Raw genomic sequence first — 21,958 nt, 5'->3', positions numbered from 1 at the left:
TGAATAGGGGAGTCCTTTCTCCATTGCTTCTTTTTGTCAGCCTTGTCAAAGATCAGATGGTTGTAGGTGTACAGCTTTATTTCTGAGTTTTCTATTCTATTCCATTGGTCGATGTGTCTGTTTTTGTACTAGTACCAATGAATTCCCTCAGTATTTGCTTGCCCTTCACTTATTTAGTTTAGTTTCGTGGGATATGAAATTCTTGGTCAGAATTTCTTTTCATTAAGGATGCTTCAAAACAAGAAAATAAAGAAAAGAAAAAAGAAAAAAAGGATGCTGAAAATAGGTGCCAAACTCTTCTGCTTCTAGCTCATAACATTTCTGCAGAGAGGTCTGCTGCTAGCCTGATGGGATTCCTCTGTATGTAATTTGACCCTCCTCTCTAGCTGCCTTTAAGACTTCTTCTTCTTTTGCATTGACCTTGGTAAATCTCATGCTATGTGCCCTGGGGATGATCTTCTTGTACAGTACATAGCTGGGGTTTTCTGTATTTCTTGGATTTCTATGTCAACCTCTTTAGCAAATTTAGGAAAATTTTTGTGGACTAATATACATTTTCCAAGTTCCTCATCCTCTCTCAGGAATGCCAATGAGTTGTAGATTTGGTCTCTTTACATAATCCCATATTTCTCAGAGGTTTTGTTCATTTTAAAACATTCGCTTTTCATTATTTTTGTCTGACTGAATTGATTAAAAGAACCACTTTGTGAGCTCTGAAATTCTTTCCTCAGCTTGATGTATTCTTCTTTTAACGCTTCCAATTGTATTATGAAATTCTTGTAGTGAATTTTTCAGCTCTGGAAGTGCAGTTTGGTTCTTTCTTAGGATGACTATTTCACATTTCAACTCTTGGATTATTTTACTGGATTCCTTGGATTGGGTTACAACTTTCCCCCAAATCTTGACAAGCTTCCTTGCCATCCAGATTCTGAATTCTATGTCTGCCATTTCAGTCACTTCAGATTGGTTAAGGACCATTGCTGGGGAACCAGTAGGCTACATTTGGAGGTACAGGGACAATCTGGCTGCTTGAATTGCCAGAGTTCTTGTGCTGATTCTTTCTCATCTGGGAAGGTTGGTGATATGGCTTGGATCTGTGTCCCAGCCCAAATCTCACGTTGAACTGTAATCCCCAATGTTGGAAGTGGGGCCTGGTGGGAGGTGATTGGATCATGGAGGCGGAGTTCTCATGAATGGTTTAGCACCATTCCCCCTTGGTACTATACACTGAGTGAGTTCTCAAGAGATCTGGTTTTCAAAAGTTTATGGTACATCCCCCCTCTCTCTCTTGCTCCTGCTCTGACCATGTAAGATGTGCCTGCTTCCCCTTTGCCTTCCACCATGATTGTAAGTTTCCTGAGGTCTCCCCAGAAGCAGAAGCCGCTATGGTTACTGTACAGCCTGTGGAACTATGAGCCAATTAAAACTCTTCTGTTTATAAATGACCCTATCTCAGGTATTTCTTTATAGCAATGCAACAGACAAATACAGTTGGTGTTCCTTTAACTGTGGTATAAATTGAGTACAGTCAGTTGGCTTATTTCTGGATGCTTCCAAAGAGCCAGGGCTCTGTACAGGATCTTTATGTGAAGGTGAATTCTTGCACTTGGTTTCACAGGCGTATACATTAGCAAGATAATTTTTGGTGTTGTAGTTTGGGCTGCAATCCAGTAGATAGATAGTGCAGAAGAGTAACAGTGGGTAACTAGGCTAACACTTAGCCATATGGCTCTTCTGTACTTCTTCACATTCATAGGCATGCTCTTCAGTGGTGATGGCGGGGACAGGATAGAAAGGACCCCCTCACCAGCTCTGCTCCAGGGCCTTAGGGGAAGCCCCCTCTGATCATTCACTCCATGCCCACATTGGGGTCCCCTTGTGCAGGGACTATGACAGGGAGATATGCCAAAACTTTTCTGGACTGGCCCTGCAAAGGGAGGCATGCCCCACTCTTGTCCTTGCCCAGTAACCCATGCATCGCACCCCTCTTAGCTCTTGAGGGTAGGGGCTCCTCCCCAACTCAAGTGCCAGCCACAGATCTCAGCTCTGTACTCCTGAGTTGAATGCCGCAGCCCTGGGGGCACTGGAATGTCCCATGGCTCAAGGCTGAGTTCAGGTTATACTGGAGGATTCTATATGCTACAGCAATCTATCTTGATCTGATATCTCACTTTGGAATCTGATTATCTAGTATCTTAGCCAACCTGTCAATTTTACATCCAGATCACATATTATCACATATAATAAAACTTTCAAATAAAGACTTTTATAAATGTCTTATTTTAATATATCCATCCTCCCCATACTGCCGGCTGTTTACCATAGAAATATGGCATACCTTTTATTCCTTTATAATTATTGGATGTCAAATGTTTTTTCAAGAACAAATTGGATTGATAGCACTTTAAGGTTTACAAAGGCATGTGTAAACATTCCTTCATTATTCAAACAATGCCACAAGAAGGTAAAATAGATATTCTGATCTCCACTACTAAGGGCTTTAAACAGTTTAACTGGCTGAAGGTTTCACAGGTAGTAAATGGCAGAACCAGAACATGGGCTCTTAGAGAAAATACTTCGGTGGTGTAGTACAGGTAAAGGTGGGGTGGGGGATTTGGGGGGACAGGTATACATGGGTATTACTGAACTGCAAGCTAATTTCTTCATCTGTCAAATAGGATTATTGTGATTATTAAATAAGTTAATAAGAATAAAGCACTTATAACAGAACCTAGCACAGACTAAGTGCTATAGTTTGCTATTGTTAAAACTATTATTAATTTGTTCTATTCCAGGTCAGATTTAATTTCCCAGCATTAACAAAAATCAATAAATAATACTGAAAAGTAACAACTAATAAGTTACGCTAAAAGAGTGTCTACTTCTCCAGTTCACAAATTGAAGGGCATGTTATAGGTACTATGTGCAACTTCTGTGGCTCACCAGTTACCAAGGCCATAAAGACCTTTGTTATATACAAATATGGGGCAAACAAAACAAAATAGTGAACTACAATTAGTTGGCCACATTATTATTATTTGTCCATTCACTCAAAACCATTTATAGAGAACCCCCTATGCACAAGGCAGACTGACATAGCAAGGAAGCAAAAATGAACAGAAATAGCCCCTGACATAAGAATCTCTTAAATGTGCTCTACAGTAATGGCACCAAAGCAAAAAAAAGGCCTAATTCTACATTTCATTGTCAAATGCCTAGTTAAAGTGAATAACTAACATTCTCATGGATTACTATGGTAAAAACAAGAGTTACTTTGGGGCTGTCTAGGATAATTTCTTCTAACCATGTAAAACCAAAAGAATAACAATTTAACTTTTAATTACAAAATAATAAGGAAACGACAAAAAAATCCAAACACTATCAAAAGATATAAAATGAAAAATTCTCCTCTACCATCCTTTAAAACCCCCAGTCTCTTTCTCCAAATAACTGCCATTATATTTCTTATATATGTTTCCATATAATTATATCTTCGTGCTTTAAGCATATGCACAAACATACATGGTGTATTTAGAGATATACATTCTTAAAAATTCATACCACATATATGAACACTCCATTAGAATTATATCATACATCCTGTTCTGCAGTTTGCCCTCACTCCCACTTAAACATGTATCTTGACAAATTTTCCCTACCAGCACGTAAAACTTTCAGATTCATATACGTAAATTGGTATCAGAAAATAGCTTGTTAGGTCATAAGTTACTAGAAATCCCTCTTAGAGAATGTTGAATTGAAATGAGAATGACTGAAATGTTCACTATTAACATTTTTGTCACAGTTGAGTAGTTAAATTTACTTCTAATACAATTTGTTTCACCAAGAAACAAAAATGTATATCCTAATATAATTCAACTTTTAAAACTGTAATCTTTTTTCCCCAAACGTCGACAATATTCTGCTGTAGTCTATAGATTTATGTTGCTCTATGTCCATCACAAACCCAAAATACAAAGTGTATCAAGAAGCCACACTAGAAGACAATGAAACAACAGGACTTCAATTGAATATTACTATGTAAAAAGCCTTCACGTCAAAGAAAGATAAAAAATCAATTTTTCATGATCATAATTATAACATGATCTTACCATACAGACTTTTAATGCAAGTAGTGCTAGTTTCAACAGACTTGAGAGCTTCCCACTCCAACTGCCCTGTTGGGATGCCACTTGTAGACTCTTTCTGTAACACATCTCTGCAGCTCTCATCATTCCTTGGGACTGATACACATGTGCCAGCCACTAAGAAACAAAAAAGGAGAAGGAGGCAAAGGATTTTAGTTCACTATGCAGTCTGTTACCCCTACTTCCAACAAATTCAATAAACTTTGTCGTAGTAAAAATGTTTTTAGTTATTGGTAAGTTCTGTGCCCAAAAAACAATTACAGGTCAAAAAAGGGCTGTCATATTGCCAATTCTTTTAACAACAGCTGCCTATTAGCAAATTGACTCCAGCAATATATAAAAACAATAATATATAATGATCAACTAGGGCTTATTCTAAGAATGCAAAGTTGGCTTAATATATGAAAATCAATGTAATCTACCACATTAACAGAATAAAGAAAAAGATTAATAGATGCCATTAAAAAAGTTTTAATAAAATTCAAGACCCATTATTTTTTAAGAAAAAACTCTCTTAGCATATTCAAAGTAGAATCTTCTTAATCTGATAAGGATATTTATAAAAACCTATAGCAAACACCATATTTAGTAATGAAATAGTCAATGCTTTCTACCTGAGGTAAGAAGAAGACAAGAATGTTTACTTATCACCACTTTTGACATTGTATTAAAGGTTCCAGACAGTACAATAAAGCAAAACAAACAAATCAACAAAAAACCTTAATATGTAAATATTGGGAAGAAAAAAGTAAAAGGGGCATAACTATATACAAAATCCAAAACCTTTCAAAGAATAAGTGAATTTAGCAAGGTGCTGGAAAGTCAACGTATAAAAATCAACTGAATTTTCAAATGTTTGGAGATGATTTAAACACACACACAAAATAGAACAACAACAAAAAATACCAAATACCTAGAATAAATTTAACACAAAAGTATAAAAGACCTCTAGGTTGAAAATTGCAAAACAATGCTGTGAGAAATTTCAAACTAAATTAAATAGAGGAATATACCACATTTGTGGACAGAAAATATTCAGTAGAGTATTACTTTGTCAATTGTCCCCAAATTAAACTGTAGATTCTAAACAATCTCAATTAAGATCCCAGCAGAGCTTTGTTGGGTGAGAATTAACAATTTACAGTAGACCCTCTCCTTAACTGTGGTTTCAGTTACCTGTGGTACAACACAATAAAATACTCTGAGAGAAAGAGGGAGACCACATTCATATAACTTTTATTATAATATAGTGCTATAACTTTTATTATTAGTTATTGTTGTTAATCTCTTATTGTGCCTAATTTATAAATTAAACTTTATCATAGGTATATATGTATGTATAGGAAAAAACATTGTGTGTGTGTGTGTGTGTGTGTGTGTGTGTGTGTGTGTGTATAGTTCATTACTATTTGCGGTTTCAGGCATCTACTAAGGGTGTTGGGACATCTCCCCTGCAGATAAGGTAGGACTACTGCATTTGGAAATGCAAAAGACCTAAGACAAACTTGAAGGAGAACAAAAAGTTGGAGGTTTTAATGTTACCACATATTCAGACTAATTATAAAGCTATACTCAAGAATAAAAAACAAAAGATTAAAAAATAGACCAATGGAAAATAAGGAGGCCTGAAGACCCATATATACACAGCTGATTTATGACAAAGGCATCACTGTAATTCAATGGGGACTGAATAGTCTTTTCAAAGATTGGTACTATGTTAATTACGGGTAAAAATAAACCTTAACTCCTGCAATATTCACAAAGATTAATCCAGGATAAATTATAGACCTAAACATGAAAAGTAAAACAATAAAATTTCTAAAACAAAATATTAAAAAAAACTTCATGAACCTAGAGTAAGCAAAAAGTTCTTAAATAGAATATCCCAATAAAGCATTAACCATAATCAGACTTCATTAGAATTAAGAACTATTCATCAAAAAATAACATTAATAAAGGCAGCCATAGGTGTAAGAAAATATTTTCAATAAAAATATCAAAAAATGTGCTCAGATTCAGGAAATATAATAAATTCCAATAATTCAGTAAGTAAAAAATGAAAAGTCCATTAAAAATTATGCAAAGCACTTTACACAGAGGATATCCAAAGGCTCAATAAGCATACGAAAAGTTGTTTGATGTCATTAGATATCAGGTAAACACAAGTTAAAATCACTACAATATATTATTACCTACATATTCACCAAAATGGGGGAAAAACACAACAATCTAGCAATATCAGCACCTGGAATGCTCATGCACTGCTGGTGCAAGTGTAAACTGGTATAACCATTTTAGATAACTCTTTGGCAGGATCTACTAAATTAACCATACATATACCCTATGTCCCACCAAAAAGCATTACCAAGAATGGTCACAGCAGCATTATTCATGCTAGACAAAACCTGGAAACACCCAAATGCCCATCAACAATAAAATGAATAAATATTATCGTATGTTCATAAAATGAAATGAAAAAAATTATGGCTACATGAAACCACCAAATGAATCTCACAGACATCCTGTTGAGTGAAAGTAACCAGATACAAAAGAGTACTACTCCATTGATATGAAGTTCAAAAACAGGAAAAACTAAATAGAAGTCAGAATAGAGGATTTCCTTGTTTTGGGGTGGGGGGAGTCAAGCAAGAAGATCAACTGACAGAGGCCTAGGGGAAGCAGTTGGGTTGCTAGAACTGTTCTGTATCTTGATATGGGAGGTGTTAAACAGGTATGTCATATATAGAGTAGTACTTTTAAGATTTTTACACTTTATTCCTTGTGAATTATATCATAATATAAAAGAAAACACACACATACACACACACATGCAGTCTCTTAAGACTTTACTTACTGATATGGTTTGGCTGTGTCCCCACCCAAATCTCATCTTGAATTCACATGTGTTATGGGAGGGATCTGGTAGAAGGTAATTGAATCATGAGGGGAGGTCTTTCCTGTGCTGTTCTCATGATAGCGAATAAGTCTCACAAGATCTGATAGTTTTAAAAAGGGGAGTTTCCCTGCACAAGCTCTCTCTCTTGTCTGCCACCATGTGAGACGTGCCTTCCTCCTTCCATCATGATTGTAAGGCCTCCCCAGCCACAGAGAACTGTAAGTCCATTAAACCTCTTTCTTCTGTAAATTGCCCAGTCTCGAGTGTCTTTATCAGCAGTGTGAAAATAGACTAATACACTTATGACATAATTTATCCTTCAATTTTTCCCTTTTAGTTTGACAATGTATTTCTCCCTTTGATAATGAATATGAAATCAACAACATCTAGTTGTTGATTAAGTATCTAAGGTCAGCTAGATGTTCTGAGGTCAACTAGATGTTGATCTTAAATCCTAAATCTCATACAGAAAACTTACTCTAAGAAAGGGGAAAAAAGAATTACAGTAAAAGGGAGGCTTAGTTTTCATAATCCAGTAATTTTATGCCAGATAATTTTTTCAAATTATCTAAAGCAGGGATATAAAAAAGCTGATATAATAAAAGATCAGAATAAAAAACAAATTATAGTAAGATAATAAGCGTCTATAAATATATATCAAAAAGCCCTTTTGATACTTTCTCTGGGGCACAGAGGAAATATAATAAATTTTATAAAATAATTATGTGCTTCCTTGTATTTTAATATCAATAAGAACAAAGCACACAGTGATCATTGTGCATTTGTCACTGTGGATAACCAGAGCCACCTGAAAGAGCAGATGATCTGTTGATTTATGCATCAATCCTGAAAATAATTATTTCTAAAAGCACTAAATACAGGTTATCTGTAAAGTAGCTAGGGAGAAACTATACATATCTCCTCTAAAAGCAGAGTTAAACACCATTATGATACCCTTATTATAAAATGTCTATAACATATCAACCCATATAAAAGACAGTATTTTCATCACTGTTTTAAAGTCAGAAAATTTAGAATCAATAACTTAAAAAGCTTTAAATCATCATTGTAGCAGATCCGAAACTAGTATTAAACTTCCTTAGTTCCTCTAACCACAATATCTTTTAGATCTTGAAACTGAGAGATAACATGGTGAGAGTGACAGCAAGCCAAATAAAAATGGAGCATAGCTCTGACATTAACTAATATTATGAAGTGTTTTAATTGAAGACTCAAGTAAGAAAGGAGAAAACTTACCTGCCAAGCTGGAAAAGAGGTTGAGTTGGACATGACTGTTTTTTGTAGTTCTTCAAGTACAGCATCTGGGAGTGGCTTTTGTGACTCCAAGAGTGGTTTACACTGAACTTGTCTCAAAAGTAAGATAACGGCTGGCTGATCAGGGTTACTTTTTAAATTCTAGAAATCAAATCCCAAAGAGGAATATATCAAATAGGTTCTTAAGTGTTAAAAGTAAAAGGCATTATTCTCCAAGTCGGGAAAATAAAATTCTGAAGGTTTATACCTTTTCTTATTAAAGAGAAAACAACTGCAAAAATTAAATAAACAAAACAATAAACAGCCTGTAAATATCAAACTTTACATTTAAATAACCTTTAAAATCAGTAATGCTATTACTGTAGTCTACATGTATTTCCCTTTGACTTAGTTTACTCTTAAGTGATATCCTGAAAAATTTAGGTTCTAAATGTAAGTAAATAGTTGAACTAAGAAAATATAAATATAAAATTAAGTGGGAATGCTATCACTATTCCATACTGGAATAAACTATACTATGTAAGAAGAAAAGAGGCATACATTTCTTTCTTTCTTAACCTCTTAACAAAGGTATTCACTCTACATGTCTTTCTTCTAGGCACAGCCTTTTCAAGTACTGCAAGTAAGAAAAATGACCTATTTTCCCCATTTCCTTAAGCTACTGTTTATATCTTAAAATACTTACCTACATACATACATAAATGTATTGTATATACTTATATTCTCTGTATGTGTATATATTTTTATATATATGAAGAATTTCTGTAAACAAGTCCTCCCACTATTGTTTCAAATATTTCTTTATTGCTTGTCCCTCAATAGCATACTTTTCTATTTTTTATTCATTAGATCTTAAATGTATTTCTAAAATTTATTTGATTGCTTTCTTCTAAGTAAGAGATTGCAACAACAAACCGACAAGGAAAGGTTCATTAGGCATCACTTATTCTATCAGAGGGCACATAGCAACTGTCAATTTATGCTTAGTAAACACTTACTGTGTAATACCCTGTCCTGAACTTAGATGGAATTCCTTAAACAAAAGAAAAAATGTATCACTCTGCTTTTCATAGAATTTAAGAACCAAAGAAATCTTCAAAAGTCCATTCTTCTTTCTCTGTAAAATGTATACTGATCTTTCCAAAAAAATTACACAACCTCCATGGTAAGCAATTATGAAATACGATGTTTTCAGGAAAAGTCATGTTCAAAACTCTCTTTAACCATTACATTATTTCTAAGTGAGCTTTGGAAACTAATTCATTCTTTCAGTAAATATTTATTGAGCCCCTACTATGTTCTAGGCAAGGTAATACACATTTATTCACAGAGCCTGCAAGCATAGAGCCCTCCAATCCTGGCATGTAAAAACAGACTACTGAGTAGATTCCAGTCACCCACTTGACAATCTCCACAGTCATTCTATGTGATCCAGAACTTTGGAAAACTGAAGGGATACTGGAAAATATAGCATTAAGAAGGAATCAATCAGAAATCAAAGGAAAATACTGCCTCTCTAATGACACCCAAATAAAAAATTTTTTAAAGACCTATATAATAAGAGCTTGAGTCCTAGAGTCAGACAAATGTGAGTTCAAATCACAACTCTATCCATTCCTAATTGTAAGCTCCTGTGCACATTACTTATCCTCTTTAAGTCTCAGTTTTTCTCATCTGTAAAAATGAGGATAATAATAAATACCTATATATAAGATTGCTGTGAAGTTCAAATACAAAATGCTAAATGCAGTGACTGGTTTGTGGCAAGTACAGTAATCAATAAATTTTAGTTGTTATCATCATAATTGTCATCACCACCACTACCTGCTCTTTAAACAACACGCATTCCTCTTTTTTTTTTTTTTTTTTTTTTCCCAGACAGGATCTCGTTCTGTTGCCCAGGCTGGAGTGTAGTGGTGTGATCATGGCTCACTGCAACCTCAAATTCCTGGGCTCAAGCAATTCTACTGCCTCAGCCTCTTGAGTAGCAGGAACTACAGGCATGTGTCACCAGGACCGGTTAATTTTTTAATTTTTTGTAGAGACAGCCTCTCGCTATGTTGCCTAGGCTTGTCTCAAACTCGTGGCCTCAAGTGATCCTCCCATCTCAGTCTCCCAAAGTGCCAGGAATACAGGAGTGAGCCACTGCATCTAGCCTCATACATTCCATTTTTGAAGTTATTTTCCCAGTAAGATAAGAATCCATGAGTTTCAATGCACATTCCACAAAATACCTTTGTGCAGAGAGTTTCAGCTTCAGATATTCTTCCTGTGTCTATTAGACCAGTGACAGCTTGTGAGAGAGACCACTTTTCAAGAGACTGGTTGTAATTTTCAAAGAATTTTTTGTCTTTAACTGTAAACAAAAAATGTCAATGTTACTTTCTTCTGCAATTTATAACGTGTTCTTAGAGGAGTAACTGGTTGCTAAAAAATTACCGTTAGACTTATCATCCATACACAGTTTTTCAAAGTTACATGTGCCACATGTGCCATAGACTATCCTGACAAGTGACAGGTTTCTGAAAAGTTTCATGGCAGGAGTATTTGTGGCTAAATAACTGAAAGCCTCATATAATTGTGACTTCTAAAGAAACAATAAAATAATTTGCTGAAAACATGTAAAGATTTACTGTGATATAATTGATGTAAAATAAGCTGCACATTTTCAAACTATAAATCTGATGATATTTGACATGTATATCAGTGAAACAACAATCATGATAATGAACATATTCGCATTTTCAAAATTTTCCTCTTGTCCCTTTGTAACCACTTTTGTCCCCAACCTACTCCATCCTCCCTTAGCCCCTGTCCCCAGTCAGCTCCTAATCTGTTTTCTGTCACATAGGCCAATTTACATTTCCACAAATTTCATATAAGTGGAATCATATAGCATAAACTCTTTGGCATCTTTCACAGGTGCTAATATGGCAAATTACATTCACTTTCAAATGGTACATCAACCTTGCATTCCTGGGATAAACCATAATTGATCATAATGTATTATTATCATTTTTATGTATTGCTGGATTTGAATTGGTGAAGTGTTGTTATGAATTTCTCCATCTACCTTCACAAGCAATGTTGTTCTTTGCCTGGTTTGGGTATTAGGGTAATGCTAGCCTCATAGAAGATGTCAGAAGTGTTACTATCTTAGATTTTCTGAAAGAATTTGAGTAGAATGGGTATTATTTTTCCTTAAACATTTGGTAAAATTCACTAGTAAGTGAATTTAAGATAGCTATTCAAGATAGCTGATTAGATGCATTTGGTGCTCGCCTCGTCCATGGAAAGGAACCAAATAGCAAGTAGATAATCACACTTCAGATATATTATCTAAGAAAGCACACTGGACCTCAACAGAAAAGTGACAGGAAACACCAAAAGCAAGGAAGGAGAGGGGAGTGAGGTCGTCTGCTCAGCTGGGATCAGCTGGGAGCCTAGAAAGGCTCCTGAATGCAGGGAAAGGATAGGAAAGAGACCCCTAACAGTTTACATTCCTACTATGGACTCTGATAATTCTAGCCATAAGACAACCTCGTGACCCTTGCAGGCCCTAAAACTAACATAGGGAGTACATAATAATGGCATTGGTCCAAAGTGGGAGCTCACGCTGAGTCCCACAAACCCCTGAGTCCTAAGCAGCTAGAGTGAGGCACTATTTTGAGAGCCCAGCCCTCTACCAGGCTGTGTCTTGCCACGCAGCCCAACAGCCCCTGTATCTCCACAGTCCTGGAGCCCCACTGATATTCCCTGCCCACAGCCACTGCTGCTGGAGCTGAGGTGAGAGCCACTGTCAACCACCATGAGCTGCTGGTAAGGAGCAGCCATGCATATTCAAGTGCCCTGAGAACAAATTCCACTGCCCTGCAGCTACCACTGCATTGGAATACAGCAGAGCTGAGGCATGACTGAAGCCTGCAACCCTATGGCTGCTCACACTGAAAGCAACCCCACCCTACCCAGTAGCAGGGTCACAGTGCAGCAGCTGCTGCTCCCAACAAAGCATTTGCTGGCAGCCCGGCATCACTCTGCCCCTGCCTATCACAGCCAGGGCCCACATGCACGACCAGGGAGCCTAAGGACAGTCTACCTGGCCTGGCTCCATTCCCCAGAGTACCCAAGCATACCCTCCTGGGGCTTGGGGATTGCCCAGCTCAGACCACCACCATTAGCATTTGAGCACTCCTCTGGGGTCTGAGGTTGGGCCCATCCAATCTGCCACTAACACCGCAGCTGGCACTCACTTACATGTATCACATTGTTGGCCTGGAGACTGGTGTGCTCAGTCCATTGCAGCCACCACCAATGCCAGTGTGGACTGCTTGGGTCCCAGAGGGTTGGTCCCACTGCCACTACCATCACCCACACCACGTGTGCTGCCCAGGGACTCAAGAACACACCCACCTACCCAGCCGAATTGTGATGGTTACTACTGAGTGTCAACTTGATTGGACCGAAGGATACAAAGTATTAATCCTGGGTGTGTCTGTGTGGGCGTTGCCAAAAGAGAATAACATGTGAGTCAGTGGGCTGAGGAAGGCAGATCCACCCTTAATCTGGTGGGCACAATCTAATCAGCTTCCAGCAAATATAAAGCAGGCAGAAAAACACAAAAAAGCGAGACCGGCCTAGCCTCCCACCCTACATCTTTCTCCCATGCTGGATGCTTCCTGCCCTCAAACATCAGACTTCAAGTTCTTCAGTGTGGGGGCTGGGACTGGCTCTCCTTGCTCCTCAGCTTGCAAACAGCCTGTTGTGGGACCTTGTGATCCTGTAAGTTAATACTTAATGAACTCCCCATATATATATCTCCTATTAGTTCTGTCCCTCTAGGAGAACCCTAATACACCAATGCTGCCATTCCTGGAACCTGGGCAATCCAGCTAATAGAGGCACAAGAATGGGCCTGTCTAAACCCACTAACACCAGGACATTGCTCTGGCATCGAAGGACAGGCAAGCTTAGCCAACTGCTGACACCACTAGGACCCAAAGACTGGCCTATCTGGCATCCCAGGCCCCACCATAACTTCACCAAGCCTCCACTAACAAGTACATCCTAACAAACCAAAGAAATCACAAATATCACTGATGCTGTCTACAGCCAAAGAAATCAGAGACTACATTCAGAATCAAAGCCAAAGTGACCTACCCCAACAACACCATGGATACATCTTCAGGAAAAAGTGCTCCCCTACGAAAGAAAATTCCAAAATTGGAAGTGACTGTTAGACTAGATATGCATATATCAATGTAAGGACAAAGGAAACAAGAAAAAGCAAGGAAATATGACACTTCCAAAGGAACATAATAATTCTACAGCAACAGATCTCAATCAAAAAGAAATTTATGAAATCCTAGGGGAAAAATTCAAAATATTGATAATAAAGCAGCTCAGTAAGATACAAGAGAATACTAAAAACCAGTACAAAGAAATTAGAAAAAGCAATTTAGGACACTAATGAAAAATTTACCAAACAGATGGATATCATAAGAAATAACCAAACAGAAATTCTAGAAATGAAGAATTCATTAAATGAAATACAAAATATATCTGAAAGCTTCAACAACAGACTAGATCAAGCAGAAGAGCCTCAGAACTTGAAGACAGATCTTTTCAAATAACCTAGTGAGACAAAAATGTAAAAGAATAAGCAAAGCCTACATGACATATGGAACACCATAAAACACCCAAATATTTAAATTGTCAGTGTCCTAGAAGGCAAAAAGAAAACATAATTATTTTGTTTAAAAAAACTATTTAACAAAATAATAGATGAAAATATCCCAATTCTAGCAAGAGATTTAGACATCTGAAAACAGGAGGAGGCTTAGAGATGCACAAATATTTACAATTCCAAAAGATGTTCTCCATGGCACACTATAGGTAACCCATCAAAAGTCAAAGACAAAGAGAGAATACTAAAAACATAAAGAGAAAAGCATACTACTTATAAATGAACATCCATCAGACTAACAGCAGATCTGTCAGCAGAAATCTTACAGGCCAGTAGAGAATAAGATAATATATCCAAACTGCTGAAAAGAAAAAAAACTGTCAGCCAAGGACACTATACCCAGCAAACTTATTCTTCATAAATGAGGGGAAAATAAAGTTTTCCCAGACAAGTAAAAGTTGAATATCACCACTAGACCAGTCCTACAAGAAATGCTCAATGGAATCTAAACCTAAAAGAGAACAGACAACATTTACCATCATGAAAACACACAAAAGTAAAAACTCACTGGTAAAGCAAACATACAAAAGAGGAAGAGAAAGGACACAAATGGTACCACTACAGAAAAGCACCAAAATACAATAACACACAATAAAGAGAGAAAGAAATAAAGAATATACCAAAAAAAAATCAACTAATTAAACAACAGAAATAAGGCAACACACATCAATGATAACCTTGAATGTAAATGAATTAAACTTTCCATTGAAAATATATGGATTAGCTGAATGGATTAAAAAAAATTACCCAACATATGCTGCATACAAGAAACTAGTCTCACCTATTACAACACATATAGGCTGGATGTGGTGGCTCACACCTGTAATCCCAATACTTTAGGAGGCCAAAACAGGAGGACTGCTTGAGCCTAGGAGTTTGAGACCAGCCTGAGCAACACAGCCAAGACCTCATTTCTAAAATAAAAAAATTAGTTGGGCATAGTGACTTGTACCTATGATTTGGGAGGCTGAGGCAGGAGTATTACTTGAGCCCAGGAGTTTGAGGTCAGTCTGGGCAACACAGCAAGACCTCATCTCTTAAAAAAAAAAAAACAACTAAAATAATGATAGCAACAATGTATTTGATTATGTGTGCTTACGTGTATGTGGATGTATACAGACTCATGCTTATGTGTAAGCAAAAGAGCAATGACATAAAGGACAATAATTAGGATTGTTTTACTATAAGGACTTGCACTATCCATAAAGCAGTATAGTGTTAGTTGAAAATGGAGTTGGATTAATTCTAAATGTATATTGCAACCAGTAAGAAAGGGCAACCAGTAAAAAAAAAAAAAAAAAAAAAAGTAGAAAAGGAAATACAACTGACATGCTAACAAAGAAGAGAAAATAGCATCAAATAAAATGCACAATTAAAACTACAAAACACAGAAAAATAGGTGGACAAAAATGGAAACAAAAAACAAAGGCAACAAATAGAAAATGGTAAAATTTTCTATTTCTACCAAATAGAAAATGGTAAAAAATAGAAAATGGTAAACCAATTATATCAACAATCACTTCAAACACCTATAGTCTAAACATAACCAATGAAAGACAAGAGATTGTCAATGTGGATAAAAAATAAAAATAGGTATATTGTTCTTTCTTTTAATCTGAAGAGCATGGTTTCAAAATAACTATATTATAGGTATTTCTGAATTACCACTTAATAAATTCATTTTATTAAAATATTTCAATCTTATATAATCTAATACCATTAAACAAAAACTCACTTTTCTTAATTTGCCCTAGTAGTCAAAAGACAGGCAGTAATGATGCTTAACATTTACTAAAAAATGATTAATAACCTAAAATTAATTCAGTGAAAAGCTAATGTCCCAAGACAAAAGTAGGCTAATCTATTTATTAATTTAAGTAGGTTAATCTATGTCACTTTTCAGTGAAGAAATTTATAGATTTACGAAACAATGTTAACTAAATCTGATTAGATTAACAGCTTATTCTGACCAAAATTCCCAGGAGGAATCATGGGACAATTTCAATGCTGGTTTCAGTAAAGGACTCTTTCCAGGTCACCTTTATCCTAAAATGCCGGTAAAGTCTCAAAGTAAATGCTACAAAACAAAGATTTCAGCTAACAGAACCCATTGGGCTTTTAAGCTATCTGGAAGAGAAAATACATATGCCTATCACACTTCTGTACAAACATTTTACTATGGATTTTTAATGAATATATATATATACATTATTTAAATATATATATTCATTAAATAATGTATATATATATTCTTAAAAAAAAATATATATATATATATTTTTTTTTTTTTTTTTGAGACGGAGTCTCACTCTGTCACCCAGGCTGGAGTGCAGTGGCGCAATCTCGGCTCATTGCAAGCTCCACCCCCTGGGTTCATGCCATTCTCCTGCCTCAGCCTCCAGAGTAGCTAGGACTATAGGTGCCTGCCACCACGCTCAGCTAATTTTTTGTATTTTTTAGTAGAGACGGGGTTTCACCATGTTAGCCAGGATGGTCTCGATCTCCTGACCTCGTGATCTGCCCATCTCGGCCTCCCAAAGTGCTGGGATTACAGGCGTGAGCCACCATGCCTGGCCTAATGAATATATTTTTTATAACAACATATGCTGAAGCCGTTTGTATTCTGGATTTAACCATTCAAGAAATCTGAATTAAATCATGTAAAAGATGCTTTTTAAAACTTACTTGAAGCAGAAACAGCAGATAACAGTGCCAAGTATAAATCTATCCTCTTTGGCTGAGTGTTGTTCACTAAGGCCAGTTTATCCTCAGCGTGACAGGCTGCCATTAGCCCAGCCCAGATAGCAGGATCACCTGAAAACAGGAAATACACAGTGATAAGTCTTGTTAAAATCAACATGTTGCTTAAAAACTATCAAAAATGAGATTAAGAGTTTACAAGTTAAAAAAAAATTGTATCTAAAAAAAAATTTCACTTTCTCAAAGGAAAATTAAATTGCACTTGTTTTCAGAGACACATTGCTACATTCATCTTTCCAGATTTGCCAATTTTTCCAAACATATCAGAGAATGATAAACATCCTATTAAGCTGTTCATCCATGGCTGGTTAGCTCAGCTGCCTAGAATGCTGTATTACTGTGGAAAGGGCAATTAGATTCACTTTCACTGGACACCAAGGACAAGTCTCACTCATCTTCATGACTTAATAGTTGCTGTTTTAAAGACTCATTCCTAGGACAAGGAAGATAACACAATTTTTCAGTTCTTAAGAAAAGTTTAAGCCAAAGGAAAGGCTCAAGATTTTAATTATATTCTAATAGGCAAGCAGAAAAGTCACTTCATCATTCCAAGTGAAGCATTTATATGACTATCTATCCCTCATTCATTTGATCTTTTCTTCTTTCCTTCATCCTTCACAGCAGCTTCAGGGTAGGGAGAAGGAGAAAAGTCCAACAGCAGTGAGTTGGAAGGGAACTTTTTATGCATAGAAAAGATTATGCATAACGACTTCTCTTTTTAAGAAAGCTGTGAAAAAAAGAAACGTGAAGGGAATATGGAATTTAGAAGTTTTTAATTTTCATTTGTTTGGTCATTTATTTTTATAAATCTTATTTTGCCGTTTACTTCAACAAATTAATATTTTAGTACTGCTACTCTTAAAAAAACAAATGAATGCTTTTAATATCTCACAAGGGGGTGCTAGTTAACAATATAGTCACTTGATCATACTTATTAGCTTTAGTTTTCTATTTTTTCTTATCTGACCACCCCACCCAATATATGTTTCTTATCATATATCTGAAATATATATCTACTTCAGTTATAGGTGACCAGTATTATTGCTAAAAGTACAAAAATCAACAAAATTACAAGAATCATTAAAATCTTATGCAGATCAAATACTTTTACAAAAAGTTAAATGCATACCTCCATATTATGAAACAATTTCTGCTCCAAATAATAACTACCTTATTTTAAGGAACACAGACATCATCAAATTCCAGAATAAACAAATGGGGACTATTTCCTAGAATTTCTGATGAAATCTGATTACTATATAAAGAAAGGCACATGACAGCCTTAGATCTGGGTTTCAGGTCTAGCCATGCCACTAATTAATGTGTGGTAGTTCTTCCTTTAGGATTCATTTTCCTATAAAACAAGACAACTCAACTAGATAATAGCTGAGGTGCCATAGGGTCTTAAATTCTATGATTCCAACTGAAGTGGACTCAATCTCTGAATATTAACTTAATCCTAAGATTAAGGGGATAGCTACTTTAGGGATCTTACAGTATTGTATAGTTTGGATTTCTGATTGGAGAATGGACAATAGCTGGCAGCAATTTCTTCTATCACAACACAAAATAATTACTGTTTCCATGAACTCATCCATAGATAACCAGCAACCCAAATTCCCTATAAAATAAAGTGACTCTAAGATAATATATAAACTACAAACCTAAAAATTTTAAAATATAGCTTGCTAAAATAACTTTTAGTATCACAGAAGCACTAATCTAGCAGAAATTGGATTTTTTTCCATTCAGTTCTAAATTCTTGGAATTATCTTTAAATTCCTGACAAGACTCCCTGGAATAGCATCTATCAAAACTGTGCTTTGTACAGCTAAAGATCTACAAGGACTAAGTGTACAGCCACTACACATAACTACAGTTATATTCATTTTCATTGGACTCTAAGGACAAGTCTCAAACAGGCACTCATCTTTGCCACTCCGTCACTGTTTTAGCATCTTATGTGATGTCTCTGCTTCCTTGAGTATGTATTTATCCAGATAATCTGGGAACATCAGAGATCATTAGAGAGGACCTAATCTGGGCAGTCACACTTTTCTAAAGTTTATGTCCTTACACAATCAAAGGCTAATAGATCTTTTATCATTCTGGATCCATGATAAGAATTATTGAGAGTAAGTCTATCTAATATCTGCTTGAGAACTCCAAAAATAAAAAAAACCTACCAATATATATATAACATAGACAAATCAAAATGTTTAGTCTCTTTTTGTTTCTATGTCAAAATGAAAGTAAAGATAAACAACAGAATATTGACTTTTTTTACTTAGTTTACAAAATAATCCCTGAAATGTTAGCTATTTTGCAGCTTAATGAGGGTGTTTACAATTTATTGTGAAGATAACATTGAACTTGTTCTTGGTGTAATTGTTTTCCCAACAGTGCTTAGGCAAAAGCAATAGCATTCTGATCTAACACATCTGAAGAGTTCAAAGGGAATACATTTAATACATTATTTCATATTTAAAATAATATTATATTATGTTAAAATATACCTTATAACCCTATACTGCTAGACATTCCAGTCTTCTATGGCATTTTTCCAGTAGTGGTGATGGAACATGCTTAAGTAACATTCCTCAGTACCTTTGTGATCAACAGCCTACATATGACACAGTTAGCTCAGGTGAGGCCATAACTGTGGCATTTCTAACAGTTACCACACAAGATACATCCCCATCCTTCAAGAAGCTAACTACATGTAAAAATATCTAAATATGCATGTTAAATAATTTAGTAACTATAGGTAAAACTCTTTAAACCATATTGATGCAAAATGGAAATAAAACTGTTTCTTGAAAATATGTGTATAGTTCAGATTTTCAGTACCAGGTAATAAAGTATCATTAAGCAGACATTCCTTTAGGCCTCTTTCAATAATTGGTGCTCTCTTAATAATCAGTAGCCAAAAGCAGATAATCAAATGATATGCAAAATCTTGAAATATTTTCTTAAAATTCCCTTTTGCCTTATTTCATGGAAATATAAACTTTGCTCCTATAAATCACAAATAAATGCAAGATTGATAGACTCTAAATTCAAGAATATAAATGTACTGAATTATCACATGCACCTTGAAACTATGTAAATCGATAATGCATCAATTTAAAAAGTCATTTCTGATAGCATTATATATTGTATTAAACACTTACATAGTGCAAAATACTTTAATCACCCAAACTCCTGTTGTAGATCTAAATTATGCACATTTTTGTCTGGTATAAACAATGCCAATAAAATATATATTGTGTGCAAGATTTTTCCCCCACTTACAAAATATGTATTTAGAAAAAAAAAGAATTGGAATTAATGAAATAGATATTATATGCACCTGGAGAAAGGAGAGCTGCCTTCTGAATGGTCTTTAGTGCAATATTTTTTTCATCTTCTGCTGAACTGCTTCCCATAGCCAACTGATTTACCGCAGTGTACAGTAATGCCTTCTAAATAAGAGAAAAGATGTTAGCCAATTTTCCTGATAGCTCCCTCTCTTTCAAACTGACTAAAAGACTGTATTTGATATGACATAATCCCTAAGACTATGAAAACTATTATTTCTTCATCAATATTATTTAATACATTCAACATTTCCTTTGTACTAGGACAAACTAACCTTTCCATGATTTAAGTCCAGAATATGAGCCACATTTCCTGCTACAACACCTCCCTAGAACAGAAAATATTGATGATTTATACAAATGCAAAAACTTTCATGAAAAAGAAAAAATTAAGATTGATAAGACCTTTCCACTAAATCACTGGAAAGGTTCAGTTTTACCACATTCACAACTCCTAAACTTCTTAAAAGTATCAATTTATTATTGCTGTTTGAAAAGACTAATAATCTTGTGAAAGGAAATCTTTTCTACTGTGACCAACTCTACTTTCAAAATATTCATTTGAAGGTTCAAAAGTTATATAATTTTACCAACGAAATGTATACATTTTCTAACAATATAAAATATAAAGACTGAGAGAGATCACAAAGATAAACTAACATGGCTTACTATATGAAAATACATAGTATTTTTAAAACTTACATACTTTAGTAAAATAAATAAAGTTCAAGGCACCGTGAAGCTCATCATTGCTTCAATAATCAACTCAATACTAAAAATAAGAAAAATACACATAGCATCACAGTGTTTTCATTAGGTCAATTTGAAATCTATAACTTTAAATAATTGCAGCTACTTCAAATGGCTGTTGAGATTATAAAAATGCTGATAGCTGACACATAATAAAGCACTTTATTCAGGTAATTTTGGAGTCGAGTAACAATGGTCTTCAAGGTCCTTTGAGTCAACTTACTCCTAAAAATAACTAAAAATATGAAATAAAACCCTGCTGATCAAACTGTGGCTTGTGCATCTGCAGCGTCCACACTCTCTAAGAGGTTGTTAGATGTGCAGAATATTGGGTCCCATCTCAAGCCTACAGAATTAGAAGCTGCATTTTCACAAGATCACCAGGTGACTTCAGTTGCACATTAAAGTTTGAAAAGCACTGAGATAAAAGATTTTAAAAATATATTCTTAAAAGCACTGAAAAATTGACAAGATATTAAGGACCTACCAGGCCAAAACTGAAAGGGAAAACTGGAATTCAGAGAGACAAGTGAGCAAGGAAGCCGCTTCTGCCATTTGCAAATACTAACAATTTCTTTCTTTCTTTTTTTTTTTTAATAGATGGAGTCTTGCCCTGTCACCCAGGCTGGAGTGTGGTGGCACGATCTTGGCTCACTGCAACCTCAGCCTCCCAGGTTCAAGTGATTCTTCTGCCTCAGCCTCCCGAGTAGCTGGGACTACAGGCGTGCGCCACCATGCCCAGCTAATTTTTGTATTTTTAGTAGAGACGGGGTTTTACCATGTTAGCCAGGCTGCTCATGAACTCCTGACCTCAGGTAATCCACCCTCCTTGGCCTTCCAAAGTGCTGGGATTATAGCCATGAGCCACCGTGCCTGGCCCAAATGCTAACAAATTTTAATTTTAATCCTGAAGGATGTATGGGCTAGTAGGACAAAAATTAAGGCCCAGGTTAACACAAGGAGGGGAGCATAGAGGAGACCTACATCAGAATAAGCTGAGACCCCAACAGGCCACACCCTAAGGTTC

At 35.6% G+C, this 21,958-nt stretch overlaps 1 protein-coding gene across 2 annotated transcripts in view; it reads right to left on the bottom strand.

Moving 5' to 3' along the window:
- The window catches only part of SKIC3 (SKI3 subunit of superkiller complex), a 97,829-nt gene that overhangs the window by 10,286 nt on the left and 65,585 nt on the right, over window positions 1-21,958 (bottom strand). For both annotated transcript variants that reach the window (XM_003822763.5, XM_063604380.1), the window contains 6 exons: window positions 20,457-20,510; window positions 20,175-20,286; window positions 16,748-16,876; window positions 10,554-10,675; window positions 8,302-8,460; window positions 4,113-4,265 (listed from right to left, as the gene is read on the bottom strand). In XM_003822763.5, coding sequence (XP_003822811.3) covers window positions 4,113-4,265; window positions 8,302-8,460; window positions 10,554-10,675; window positions 16,748-16,876; window positions 20,175-20,286; window positions 20,457-20,510 — 729 coding nt within the window. The remainder of the gene's footprint in view (window positions 1-4,112; window positions 4,266-8,301; window positions 8,461-10,553; window positions 10,676-16,747; window positions 16,877-20,174; window positions 20,287-20,456; window positions 20,511-21,958) is intronic.

Source organism: Pan paniscus, chromosome 4 (assembly GCF_029289425.2).
Source record: "Pan paniscus chromosome 4, NHGRI_mPanPan1-v2.0_pri, whole genome shotgun sequence".
In the NCBI taxonomy this organism is placed as follows: Eukaryota; Metazoa; Chordata; class Mammalia; order Primates; family Hominidae; genus Pan; species Pan paniscus.
The sequence above is the reverse complement of the archived record's forward strand: the minus strand, read 5'-3'. Positions and strand labels throughout refer to the sequence as shown.